General features: G+C 42.0%; 1 protein-coding gene across 1 annotated transcript in view; it reads right to left on the bottom strand.

Moving 5' to 3' along the window:
* Nucleotides 1–570: 570 nt before the first annotated feature.
* Nucleotides 571–14,774, bottom strand: part of kif18a (kinesin family member 18A) — a 126,212-nt gene continuing 112,008 nt past the window's right edge. The window contains exons 15-18 of the mRNA XM_078221017.1: nt 10,186–10,678; nt 7,168–7,266; nt 2,699–2,793; nt 571–1,492 (exon numbers count right to left, since the gene is read on the bottom strand). Of these exons, the coding sequence (XP_078077143.1) occupies nt 1,362–1,492; nt 2,699–2,793; nt 7,168–7,266; nt 10,186–10,678 (818 nt within the window). The 3' untranslated portion in view covers nt 571–1,361. The remainder of the gene's footprint in view (nt 1,493–2,698; nt 2,794–7,167; nt 7,267–10,185; nt 10,679–14,774) is intronic.

Genomic DNA, 14,774 nt, shown 5'->3' with positions numbered 1-14,774 from the left:
GAAACTAACATTTGCAATTCCCCAGTCCTCTCACACCACTGCTGAGCGCAAGGAAAATTGGGAAGTTATGGCTAGGTCCTTTGCAACTTCCACTCCTACTTTCTTCAGTATCCTTGGACGCATCTCATCCGAACCTGGTGCGTTTTCAACCTTTCTAACAGATCCCTCTCATCAATTTTAAATCCTTCCAGTGTATTAATTATCCCCTCTTTCACTGTGGCCTGAATAGCATCTTCTTCCTTAGTAAAGACATATGCAAAAAATGTTTAACTGCATAATGCAAATAATACCTTAGAACTGAGTATGGCTAGAACAAGGTCACCAAGTTTAGAGGCATGGAGCTGTTACACAAAATTGGGTGCCATGCAATGTAATAATACAATCAGGATATTCTCAACTTAACAGCACCTCAATGCATATCACCCAGACAAGCTCATAACCTTCTTCTAACTGTTACCCACAGTAAAATGATGACAGAGGAATAACAACAATAAAGGATCAAAGCAAGTGTAAGAGTTTTAAGATATTAAGGATAGATAAATTTAAGACTTCTGCAGTTTGAGAAGATATGCATTCCAAAGCCATGTTAAAGGTTTGTTTATTGTATTAAAATGCATCACTATTTTACACAAAACACATCTCTCCTCTATGTATACACATAAGTACTTCAATGATGGTTGTTTAGCAGATAAGAAGTTTTGAAGTAAATCAAGGCAGACATAAATTCCAATCAAATGTTTTCCACAGGTCAAAACATAGTCCAGTCTAGATCATTAAGTTTGATAATAACTCTATTGGTCTCAAAGAACAGCTACGCAAGACAATGCTATTTATTGCTGAAAAGAGAAACATAATGCTGACGCTATTTGCCTTGCACTCATTGGGACATATGCAAGATTGTCAAATTTCAAGTAATCACATTAAAATGTCCACTGTTTGATATGATTCTGTGTTTGGGCAGCGCGTGGTAATAGACACACTAACAACAAAAGAAAGATATTTAGTCGAGTAAATGATGTGGCTCACTTGTGCTCGCTAGAAGTGACATACATTCACATGCAGGGACATGTCCTCTGCAAACAAAAGGAATATGTTCAAGCCTGGTACCTTTTTTGAAATACCCAGAAGTGTGACGGGCCCAATTCCTTGTCATCTTCTCTATTGCAATGCTTCAGCTAATCAGACTTCCCAACCAATCAGCACCCTTTCCTTCTATAATATAAGCGATTGAAATTTGGTAATGCTGTGTTTGCCCCAGTGTATGCAAGATGAAAAACTTCAGCAACATAACTTTCTTTTCAGCAATACTCAAGTTCTGTACTACCCGGTGATTGCTGAACACTACGTTTGTAATCTGCAGCTTAGGTATGCTGCGTCGATTTCATACTTCTTCCTTTGCCCTTATTCCTTGATAGGCCTTTGTAAGTGAGGTCTTCTTTTAAAATGCGTTTCCTTCTGGCAAAGTATTCCTCTCGGCGGTTCTGTAATCTTCCTGTAAACATAAGATTGTGACATTAGCACTGGATTAATAAATAAATTCCAGCTTTATTTTCCCTTTAAAAACCACAAGAATATCAAATCAGTTCGTGGTAAGGTAAGGTAACGTAGCCATAGTCTCCGATGACCATAGACTCCCCCCATCCCTTGAGGGGGGAGAGCTGACAGGTGGTAATTTAACCTGAGGATCACCATGCCTCAGGAGAAGGGCAAGTTGAAAAATTAGGGCCTTCATGAATAATCTCAGCTGGTACTGGAATTGAACCTGCGCTGTTGGCATCACTCTGCATCACAAACCAGCTGTCCAGCCAACTGAGCTAAACTAACTCCAAGCTCATTTTGCAGAGATTAGATCACAAGCCTGACCCTACATCATACATAATGTTCTAAAGTAAAAGCGATCTGGGCAAAAATATTTTTGTTCTTGTGCTCATGTTAAGAATAGATATTCTCGGGGTCACAATCTGCATAGGGAGAGCTGCCAAACTCTGCCATGCCCTGCAGGGACACCAGCAACTATGGTGCAGCATGCAGCTTGTACATGTGCAGGGACTCTAATGATCAACTGTGGCCTGGCCTTACGTGCACTGTCTTCTAGGCATGCTACAGGCTCATGCCTGTACTTAGAGGTAACTTCCGCTTCAGCCTGGCCTGTGACCTGCACATTTAGCTTTGGCAAAGATTGTTGATTGTTTGATCTGCATTTAAATGCTTGGTGGTTTTCTAAATTTTTGTTCCTCTTTTTGTGACACTTCCTCCTTGTAAACTTCATGTCCTAATCCCCAGAAATCTGACTTGCACATAAGTTTCCTCTTCAATCAGTGCCATCATTCCCTTACCTGCCTGAATTTGCACATGGAGATGTGAAGAATTATACAAATTAGATCAGACCAGAAAACTAAATGCTCCAAGCACTGGGGATTCCAGCATGCCTTAAAGCACTGCAAAGCAATATAGAATTCTTTTATTCCTGAATACTGCCCCATGAAGTGACAATCCTTCAAATTTCAGTCCTGTAAATAGCATTTATAAGAAAAATGCCTTTAAGGTGTCAGAAATCTTGGTGCTCCGTATGTTTTTGTCTGGTACAGAGAAAGAAAAACCTGACTAAAAAGTCAGAAGTTCGATTTTTTAACACTGAACATTTGCTTTAGACAAGTAGTGTCTCTAGTTAGAAAACTTTATTTGCATTTATAATTACCTGGTAGTAGAACACGTGTAGCTTCATTACTCATAGCAGGTGGCATGTCTTGACGTAGACGCTTTGCAGTATTGTCATCTCCCTGACCTATGAAACTAAATGAGAAGAAAGATTAGTAATGTTTCAATATGCCAAATGCACGACAAACGTAAAAAGCCCATGGAGGAAAGTGAATAATTTAGACTGCCACTGGTATAATTTGCAACATGAAATGTATGCCAATTACAAATGGTACCACTGGAATGAGGTCAGAATCCGTTATGTTGTTTTTCTATGACATTATGATGGGGCATATGGAACACATTGTTACAACTGAAATACCTTTTATGGATTGAAACCACTTGGGGTAGAAAATTGGATAGGGCCTAAAAACTAACTTGGCAATGTGGGCGACCCTGCATCCATCGATTTTGATGCAGACAGCATTCATGCATTGTGCTGTTTACTAATTTAGGCCATTGCAGTGTGTAAACGTGAAGCTAACTTTCACTATTTAAAGAAAGTTTATACTTCCTAAAAGAGAGGTGCGTTGTGAATGCAGCACGGGGTGGATGTCATTCTAAAAGTGATTTTGATGTTAGGAATGCTCAATAATGGCTCAGTGTGGCAGGGCGGCTTCCAAGATTTTCAAATCCTGCACTAAAGGTCTTACTGCAGGAGATGGAGAGGGGAAAAACTGTGAAGGTACTTCTGCCCAAACTTTGCAAAGACAGTGGGACCAGATAGTCATGGCACTCAATGCCGGGAGTCGAACTCCAAGGATCTTGGATGTAGTGTTGTAAGAAATTCACGGTCTCACATGGACACCAAGGTCAATAAATGTTTAATCCCACCAATAGCACCACTAATCTCATGTAATGCTTAATACAGTACACATCCATCACTCAACTGCCAGAAATCCCCAACAATCACGATTCATACATAACATTCATCTCCTGGCCCTCAGATACTCAGCACTGCTGCAAGCCTCACACCTTTATCTCACAACTTGAACACAATGCTTGCTATTCAATCACATATGATAAGCTACGTCACCCAAACAGATTGTACAATATTCAGTACTACATTTCCGCCTCTTACGGGTCAAGGTAATACTTAACCATGGACGGCAGCAACGAATTTGTGGGAGCCAGACATCGTTGCATGTCCTTACGCCTATGGAGGAGATGCTGGTCACTATCATTGGAGTGGCCATCGCTGAGGTTACGGCCAGTGACAGGGTAGAAACCACAGAGATGCTAATATCCTCAGACCTAATTTCCTTTCTTAAATCCCACTTTGATTTCATCCTACAATTTCTTCAATCCAAGTTTGCTGATACAAAACTAGATGGGAAAGTTAAGTTCTGAGAAGGATACAATGGGCTGGATTTTTCCCATCCTGTGGAGACGGAGCCAGAAGCAGGAGAGCCTGGAAAATAGTGGACAAAGTCATGTTGGGATGGCTCCTGCTTTACGGAGGTGGGACGATAATTAAGACTCCAATAAGTATGATTTTGCAGCCTTGGTGGCATTTGCTACAGGCAGAGCAGCCTCCTGCTGTACGTGGAGACCATCCTCCGAATGAGAGTGGCCTTTGTAAGGCAGGCTGGGGACGGATTGGAACCAGAGGCTCCAGGCTCGAAAGACCACACCTTCAGGCCACATGATTCTTCTGGGGAACCTTTTCCTCCACTTGGAGGGGCTTACCTGCTTTGGTGCTCACCATTTTTGACCCCCTTGGATGCCTCCAAGGCTCGTCCATGTTGAGACACCGTTGTGGTTTCAGACCTGCCTCAGCAGAACTTAACTCTCCAAGTGGAGTTGTTGAAGCTTTGGAGTTGCCAACCTCGAGAGCCTACCGGCTACCCTTAAATGGATGGCAAACACAGAACCTGCCAGTCAGGAGACTGTCTCTGGGAAGATTGCACCATTAGGCACACTGCAGGCAAGCTCATAACCCCATTTGTCCCTGATATTGAGGTCCCTGAACCTTAAATAAAATCCAATCTAAAGCATCTAAAGGGATATAGAAGGTGGGCAAGAAGGTGGCAGATGATGTATAATGCAGGGAAATGTGAGGTTATTCTTTATAGTAGCCAGAATAGAGAACGGAGTTTTAAAAAATATTGAGAAACTAGTAAATTTTGGTGTTCGGAGGGGTTTGAGTGTTCTTGTACATGAAACACAAAATTAACATTGCAGGTACAGCAAAGACCAGATGGCATATTGGCTTGTATTGCAAGGAGGTTGGTGTATTTGAGTAAGGAAGTCTTGCTGCAATTGTACAGGTGTTGGTGTGACTACACCTGGGATATTGCATATAGAACTGGCTTCTATAACCAAGGGAGTGAATAAAGGTTCATTAGACTGGTCGCTGGAATGAGAGCGTTGGCACTTTGAGGAAATATTGAGTAGAATGGGCCTATAGTCTCTGGAGTTCAGAAGAATGAGAGCCGATTTCAGTGAAAAATATGAGATTCTTAGAAATATTGACAGGGTGAATATGGAAGGGCTGTTTCCTTGGTGAGAGAGCCCGGAAATGGAGGGGGTGGGGGGGGGGCACAGAGCTTCAGGATAAGAGGTTGGTCATTTAGGGCTGAGATGAGGAGAAATTTCTCCATGGTGTTATGAATCTTTTAAAACTGTCTACCCGAGGGCCACGGATGCTCAGTCTTTTGGAGTATTTCAAGACTAAAATTGACAGATTTTTGAAGTCTAAGGGAATTGAGGAATATGGAGACCAGATGGATAAGTGGAGTTTGATGTTGAATTTCAGCCTTAATGTAACTGAATGGCATAGAGCCCACTCCAGTTTTTCCTCTGAAAATGGCAAATGAATAATATAGAGTGGTCACTATGAAAAAGTATGAAAAATTAAATAATTTCAACTTGTATCAGCTAAACATAAAATGCAAGGTAGGCTGGCTGGACCTTTGTTGGTGGAAGTTGAACTGCATCAAAGAATCAGGAGATCAACCCTAGCAACTAATCTACTATTCATTATTCGCTCATTTAACTTTCACATGGAAAACGGAAGTACAATAGCTAAGGAGAACCCCTGGAGAGCTGTCTGTGTAGGGCAGCTTGGAGCATTTCAAAGGTGTGATAAAGCATTGATCATCCTGAGCTGACACATCCACAAAGATGGTGAAAGTTTAAGAGGTGTTTGGCAGATCGTTTCAATGGGAGCTATAGCTCAAGTCCAAAGTAGATGCTTTTCATACAATCTTGTTTGCAGTCCATATACGATAGTGGTAGAAATAATGCACAATGTTGATATAAGTATTCAAATAAAAAGAACACATTTACTTGTTCCAGGTACAGCCAATAGTTGGGTTTGTGTCTTTGGGCAGTCAGGGTGTGGGGAGAGTCCTGTGGAGGGGTGGGTTGGTCTGGTCTGTGCAATAGTTACCCAGAAGTTAGCAGGACTTCTGGGTAACTATTGGTGTAACCAAATCTGAATCATCCGAAGTTTGTGTTTTAAATCGGTTGGTTCAGTGCCTAGACAAAGTTTGCACTTTTGGGCAATTGCCATGCAAACCTTACCTGTGAAGATCCAAGAGGGGTTTCCTAATGCATCTTTGGGGTAATCCCCAAATCCGACACTGGGCAGCTCGGATGTTATGGACCAAATATATTTCTGGATTCTTTCCTCCTTCATTAACAGATAGGTCACGAATTTACAGCCTCGCTTGTCCTGAAACGGCAAAATCCCGTCCGAGTTCAATGGACCTTCCCATTGTCCATCCTTGCCCGCTCTGATTCCGTGGTGGGCGGGGCAGTAAAATTCCAGCCATAATGTATTTAGAAAATATTCTTCTTTCCCACAATCAGGTTCAATCAGCAGCAAAGATCACAATTTATGCCACATGGGGCAGCACGGTGGCACAGTGGTTAGCATTGCTGCCTCAAAGCACCAGGGACCCGGGTTCAATTCCTGGCTTGGGTCACTGTCTGTGCAGAGTCTGCACGTTCTCCCGTGTCTGCGTGGGTTCCCTCCGGGTGCTCTGGCTTCCTCTCACAGTCTGAAAGACGTGCTGGTTAGGTGCATTTGCCGTGCTAAATTCTCCCTCAGAGTATCCGAACGGGCGCCAGAGTGTGACGACTAGGGGATTTTCACAGTAATTTCATTGCAATGCTAATGTAAGCCTACTGGTGACACTAATAAACTTTAAAAATGCATCTAATAAAATTGCACTAAGAATACTTCACTGTCATGATTATGTTCTGAACATGAAGCGCTACAAAGTGAACTGAACAAAAATTTTAATACATTCTGCTCAAATCAGGAGACATTAAATTACCTATTTTAAGTATAGACTTATTCATCCTTTGAAGAAGCTGATTGTCTATGCAAAGCCAAGACATTCATATTATCTTAAAGTAGTTTATTTGTGCCAAGAATTTCCTAGTTTGAAAAGCTTTACTTCAGTGCATGTTCAGGCTAACATGTAAACTGAAATCTCAGTATGAGGTTCCTGTCTTTACCTTTCAGATTTCCTTTTCTTCCTGGCAGCAGATGTTAAAGCCATATAAGAAGGTTTGCTGTTTATTCCATTTGAAGATAGCAATGATGGGAAGCCTAACCTGCAGCAATATATAGCAAACAGAAACAAAGGTGAGTTTACAAGCAATCACCATGGCTTTTATTCTCAAATACTGTACATAAAAGTGTTTAGCTATACACTTAAGCAACAGACGTCACAAATCCAAAAAGAACCAAAGTCACAAACTGATGTTAACAATTAGGAAATAGAGGTAGTTTAAGGAATTTATATTTGTATTGTGTGCGTTAGAAATATGATATAAGTTTAAGCTTAATTATGTTTCAACATATGTGTGCCAAGGGAAAACTTCAGTTTAGCTTCATGTAAACAAAGGTGCCTACAAGTCTATAGTTTAGCTTCACTTTAAACTTTGCCTGCATTGTAATTAAAGCACTTATAGGCTTTAAAAAACTAAGCTGTTGCTTAGCAGTCAGAGGCCCACACTGAAAAGCAGAAATATTTCAGTTCAGTTGGAACCAGGTAACCCAGAAGCTTTCTACAGAAGTTGCCAGTGCAGGCAGGACAATACAGAGGGACAGAAAGCAGGTCCCAGAAGCTAAAGAAAAGTCAGAAATCAGAGAATGAAAGTACTAGGAAGTTAAAGAAACAAAAACAAAAATCTGGAAAAAGGGTTCTGTGCAATGAGGTCAGGAGCACAAGAGGAGGCTCCCAGTAAAAGACAGGGCTGCAAGGTACAGATCTGGAGACAGCAGCTAGCGAGAAACCAGATATGCAAGGTAGTCCTAATGTTGTTGACACCTTAATACAGCCAATGAAGCAGTGGTACTTCGTTGATGTGGGTACTTTACAAATAGTGTGGGAGCTTGAGTGCATGTAGTGATGGAGGGCAAAGAATACTGAAAGGAGGTTGAAATCTTGGATGTGGATCCTTGGTGAAGGCATCTGAAAGATAACACTGCTTAGTAGTAAATTCCACGGCATGTTCTTCAAGAGTGTAATTCAAGAACCCTTGTCTAAAAGTCAGAGTGCCAGTGAGATCAGTTGGTTCACAGTGTGACAAGCATTTGGGGGAATTTGATGTGAAATCACCAGAGGTTGTATTGTGTGGCGTTTGCCACTTGGTTTTGGAGTTTGGTATGTCTGATCACACTTCATCTATTGGTTTATATGGACTGTGTACTTACTGAGGACATTAGAATATAGGATATATTTAGCAATGTTTTATCGTTACAAATTGGTATGTCTGTAAAGGTATAGCTGGGGTGAAGGAATAGTGTATGATAGATCTTGTTTAATAAACATCTCATTCTTTTGAAGTTAATTGGCAGCCCTGCAACTCTGTTCATCACATCTCTAAACAAGAAATGAAAGTTACGGTCTACTGAGTCAGGGTTCTGCTCTGGGATCTGACTGCCCAGTAGTATCAGTGGGGATCGTAATAACAGGGAATAATTTAAAGTAAGAAATAATACGCGAACTCATAATTATTAAAAACTAAAACGGTTTAACATTTAGTTTCTGCCACTGTTTAAGCACAGTCATACTTCAATGTTCAAATACGTTTTGTTTCCATGAAAAGAGATCAATATGATAGTTTGAAATTATTTTGTACTTGCAGAAGATTCAGTTTGGAAGATAAGGTCAATCACGTCTATCAGCAGCTATCGGCACAAGTGTCAAAATAAATCGAATTCCATTTGTTCATTTGAGATGCATTTAAATAAACAAATAAATAAGATCAAGCCTTTCAAAAACATATAGACCCTGCATCTTCAACTTCCAGTGAAAACCAAATAGTACAGCAGCATAAAATCATAGAATCCCTACATGCAGAAGAGGCCACTTGGCCCATCGAGTCTGCACCAACTGCCCGACAGAATATCTTACCCAAGCCCTAATACCTGTAACCCCACATATTTACCATGGCTAATCTATCTAACCTACACATTTTGGGACTATGGGAGGAAACCCATGCAGACATGGTGAGAATGTGCAAATTACCCAAGGCTGGAAGCTGAGAGGCAGCATTGCTAACCACTGTGCCACCCCTAATGCATCAGAGACTCTATGAAAATTCAAACTCAAATGAAAAGATGTAATAATTAAGGTCTTCTACCATTTCAAACTTTTTATCCCTGATATAAATTTGCATGGTAGCCAATAAAAGCATCTTTATTGTGCACAACCTTATAGTTTACAATTTATTTTAGAATATCAAATCACAAAAACCACTATACTCATGATTTGATGGTACTGCGACATACCAAACCAAAGATAGATTTTCACAGCTTTATTCTAAAAAGTCACAAAAATCTGAACTAATTCCTTGATTGCTCTTTGCATATACATGTAGTCTAAAAATACCTAATTTCACAACAGGAACTCCTACCATTCTATGAAAATACCTAATTGAGTTTCAGATTTAAGGTTTACACTTGGTACATGCGTATTTTTCACTTTCTTCAGAAAAATGTCCCAAAAGATATTTTATTCCTAATATTATTTTAATGTACCAGCAGATTTAGGCACCTCTTGTTTGTTTGGACTGTTGCTAGTACTTTACCAGCCCTTAAAACCTGAAATTAAATTAGGTGTTTTCACAGAATGGCTGGAATCCCTGCTGTTGGTATTTTCATACAATAATACCTAGGTTACAAAATATATTGATTGGATCAAAATACCAAACTGTAATTACAGGGTATATGGATTTTATGATGAGTAAAATTATTCTCGAGAATTTAATACTTATTGCTGTTCTGCAACATGAAATATTAAGAATGGTAATCTATACAGAGTTTATTGCATTTCATGTGTACAAACTGGTCCAATGGAAATATGATGTACAGGTAACTTTTAAAAATGTTAACTGAAAAAAAGTTATGAATAAATACTACAGTTGCCACTTCCCTTGCTTAACAATTAATACTAGAATCCTGATGCACAATGCAAGGTTGTGGAGGAAGAAGAAATAAAACTTTATTTAGGCTGTAAAACAAACCTTTGCAGGAAGCTTCTGTGATTCTTGGAGTGCTTGTATGATGCAGTGTAACCAGAGATTGTCTTGTTACAATTGGTTTTATTCACAAATGAGTGTTGAATTCTTGTTGTGTCTGGGACAGGTTGGCTGCATTCTCCTAAATTGTATGTAACATTTATTAGATTCTCACTCATTTCAGAGGCAGAATTCTCTGCGTCGCTCAGACTTTTCCCTTCCTCTTTGTGACAATCTGCCTTTTGGAGCTGTTGCTTTGAGGTAGGCAGTTGACAGGAAACTTGCACAATTTGCGACTTGCAGTTCTCTGGTGTATAGTGTATACGTGCTAGCCCTTCTTTAGCAAGGCTATCATTCAGCTGAGCAAAGCTTGAATTTTGTGCAGTATGACTATTTAGTTCACTGCAAGTTAATAGTGATTGCTCCAGCCGTCGCCTGGAGGATTTGTACGTAGATACTCTCTCTGCTTTTCCCACTGGTAGTAGATTTTCCTTTGATTCTATGGCAAGGAAAAGTATCAGAAATTAGCCACAGTTAAAATACACATTATCAAAATCCAATACCATAAGACAACAGATTTCACCACAAATTTTCCATGATGAAGAGACTTTAAATGCAATATTTTGTTGAATGTACTGTATTGGAAAACATAGCTAAATGATGTTCGGAAATAATTCAGTCTATACTTAACCATACCAGTGCTCCCCAAACTATTTTCCCTGTGTGACCCCATTTTAACATGTGGAGATTAATGTGAACATGCACGCACAGTTAGTTAGTGGCAGCCGGAGGATGGGAGGAGGTACAGAAGCTATGAAAGCCTGAGTGTGGCTGATTCACCAACCCTACACTCCTGTTGTGCCTACCTACTGTTGCCTATTACGAAGGTCGTAATTTCCTCATTTAAAACTTGCCATGCTTGTAAAGTTCACTTCCCCACAGTCTATTTGAATAAATTGATGCCAGGATGAGAACTGTGATGCTGTCCCTTTTCAGGCTGGATCATGTAATAATTAGCAACTCGTTCATTCTCCCACACCCTTTCACTATCCACATATTCACCAATGTAAGAACTGACTCCTCCTCAGGCTCCAGTTAATTTTTTCAGATCAATCAGTTTGTTAATATAGCTTCCAATCTCTTAATGCGTGCCAGGTTCCAATATGGAGCAAGGGACAGAGAGTCCCATATTCGTGAGTCCCTTGCTCACGACTCTTTTAAAAGGTATTGAAAAGAAGAAGAAATATCCCAGGGACCAGGGCACCAATGTCAAGATTGGATCCAGTAGAAAGATTCAATGGGAGAAGGGTGAAGTGGAAGGAAGGATAAAATCAATGGCTCACACATTCATAGTGCTGGCACCATGCTCTGATCATTGACCTGAGAGCAACTGAGAAATGAGCAGGACAAAGGCAGGACAGGATGTCACGTGGGTCTTGGTGGTGCTAATCTTGGAGGAAGGGAGTCTCATGATCCCCATCTGCTGTCTTTGCAACCCCAATTGGGATTGCGAGCCACAGTTTGGAAACTGCAGCTGTAAATGGTCTCTCAGCATTATAAATATGATGCAGGTGCCTGATGCAATGGCTCAGGATTTTGAAAAAATAATAAGGTTACAATAATCAGTGTGGCCATCATTATTGCTCCGAAACTGATAGCAGCTTTTAGAGCTACATGTGCAGTTAAATGGGAAAATCCAGATGTTTCCATCAGTTATTCTGTGTTTCTTCATCCAGCGCTCTACAAAATAATGGGTATTTTTACTTCTACATTATTAGTCTCTCTGGAAATATTGAAAAACCTACGCCATGATGAATGAGATGTAACTGGGATTTTAATAATGTATTGAGTACATAATTGCTGCTGAACAACCACCTGGGCCTGAAAATATGATATAATATTTGCAAAATCAAAATTGTCCATTGTGATAGAAATTCATTTTTAAAATAATATTTTTATTAAGATTGCTAAGGTATTTCACCTTCTACCTTCATTTTACGTATTTCTCGATCTATATTTCACTTTCCATAAAATGATATGAAAGAGTGACAGAAAATTAGTGCTTTTAAATGCTGTCTGTGAGAATTCTTCAGTGTGATTGGCTGCTCACTCTGCCTGATGACATCATCATCAACAATATACACTGGAGTTTACTAACTGGGGTGCGCGGGAGTGTCCCAGGGTGGCAGGAGTGGCACATCTGTAAAATTTGTAAAAAGCTGCGGGGCTGTTTGTCCAATCAGAGACTGGCTTCTCCAGAAGATAGTCCCTGATTGGATGAGTGTTAACACTGGAGTGATGGGAAGAGCGGACCTCAGAATGGAACTTGCAGCAGGCACCATAGCAGAGGGCCAGAATGGGCCTCGGAGCGTGAGAAAGAGGGGTGAGCGTGTGTGAGAGCGTGGGATGAGTGTGTGTAAGATCGCGCGGGAGGAGGGGGGAATTACATGAGAGAGGGAAATGTGTGTGAAGGATTTTCACAGTAACTTCACTGCAGTGTAAGCCTATTCGTAACACTGATAAATAAACTTTAAAAAGGGAGTCGTGTGTGAATCATAGGGCCTGATTTTACCATTTTCATTCTAAGTGCTGAATCTAGGCGCAATTCAGATCTGACTTGTAAAACTGTTGTCAGGCGCCCCCATACGCACTTTTAAAAAAATCGCGGGTCGCATTCACACTGTGGGCGGGGCTTAGCACACCCGAAACGATCGGAGCTCTGAACTGCGCATGTGCAGTTAGAAAAAAATTTGAAAAAGCGCGCCCGTGTCAGATTGCTCCCGGGCCGCAGAAAGCGGAGAAAGCGGCTCGGGAGCGATGGCCCCCACAGAAATCACTGTCCCCCTTATCCACCCCACTGCCCAGACCGATCGCGACCCCCTTCACCCTTCCCTCCCACTGATCGCCCGCAGAGTGGCAGCAGACCCCTCCCCCCCCACCAGAGATCCATCTGGCCTCCCCCGCCGCAGAGAATGTTCTGGCCTCACTCCCCCCACCCCAGTGAATGATCTGGCCTCCCCCTCCACCCCCAGAAAATGATATGGCCTCAATTCCCCCCCCCCCAGAGAATGATCTGGCCTCACTCCCCCTCCCCCAGAGGTACATCTGACCTGCTTCCCCCTTCCTCCCAACCAGACAACGATCTGCCCTCCCCCCGTCCAACCCGACAACGATCTGCCCTCCCCCCCTCCCCAACCAGACAACGATCTGCCCTCCCCCCGCCCAACCCGACAACGATCTGCCCTCCTTGCCCCTCCCAAACCAGACAACAATCTGCCCTCCCCCCCCACTAATGATCGGCCCTCCCTCCTACCTCCCCGCCCCCCCACCAGAGAATGATCTGACCCGTCCCTCTTCCCCCCTCCACCACTGATCTGAGTCAGAGAGCCGTTGGAAGCCCTGAACTCGCCTCTTCAGCAGCTGGAGCGCCCGATTTAGACTTTTATTTAGCAGGTCCATTTCGGCGCGATTCCAGATCGGCGAATGCAGTGGTAAAGGGGGAAATGCTGATAAAGTTGGGTGGGCAGTTCAATTTAAGTGCATGCCCGCTTTGGGCGCAAATCGGATTGCGGCCATTCCCGGGTCTCGGTAAAGTGGCCATCTGTGCGGATGCGGATTGTATTAATGGTCTCACATCCGACTTTACCACGATTTCGCGCCCGAAGATGGACGCGACGCAATGGTAAAATTGGGTCCATAGAATCCCTACAGTATAGAAGGAGCCCATTCGGCCCATCAAGTCTGTACCGACCACAAACCCACCCAGGCCCTATTCCCGTAACCCCACATATTTACCCTGCTAATCCCCCTGACACTAGGGTCAATTTAGCATCAACAATCAACCTAACCCGCACATCTTTGGATTGTGGGAGGAAACCGGATCACCCGGAGGAAACCCATACAGACATGGGGAGAATGTGCAAACTCCACACAGACAGTGACCCGAGGCCGGAATTGAACCTGGGTTCCTGGTGCTGTGAGGCAGTAATGCTAACCACTGTTCCACCGTACTGCCCATGTGTATGTGAGAGAGAGAGAGAGTGAGGGGGAGATATGTGTGTGTGTGAGAGAGAGAGAGGGAGACGCGAGTTCTTGCATCCGATACAAGCAGCAGCATTGCAGCATCACTCCTCCCATTAAAAGTGACAAAAGACTTAATTTTTTTAAAAAAAGAAGACATTTTAGATTGCCCACACCGAAAGTGGGTGTTTGTGACTGTGGGCCTCTTCCCAATTCCTAACATGCATAGATATAGCTAGAAAAGACTTGTTTACATTTGATTTCTGTCTTCGCACCTATATTGAGGCAAAAATACACATTATGAGAATGATTGGGGTTCCCTGGTGCTCTTGGGAGGTCACTAGGGGTTCCTTGGATTAAAAAATTCGGGAAACCCTGATATAGCGTATACCAAGACGCGTAATTACTGATACCAATAAAAGTATTTTTGGTACCAAACCATGGAAGAAGAAGTCAGAACTGATGATCAAAAGTTTTATCAAAAAGTTAGGTTTTAACGAGCGTCTTAAGAGAGAGATTGAGAAAGGGTTTAAGGAGGAAATTCCAGAGTTTATGATCAAGGCTATTGAAAATGC

This window comes from Mustelus asterias, chromosome 9, assembly GCF_964213995.1.
Source record: "Mustelus asterias chromosome 9, sMusAst1.hap1.1, whole genome shotgun sequence".
Classification (NCBI taxonomy): domain Eukaryota; kingdom Metazoa; phylum Chordata; class Chondrichthyes; order Carcharhiniformes; family Triakidae; genus Mustelus; species Mustelus asterias.
The sequence above is the reverse complement of the archived record's forward strand: the minus strand, read 5'-3'. Positions and strand labels throughout refer to the sequence as shown.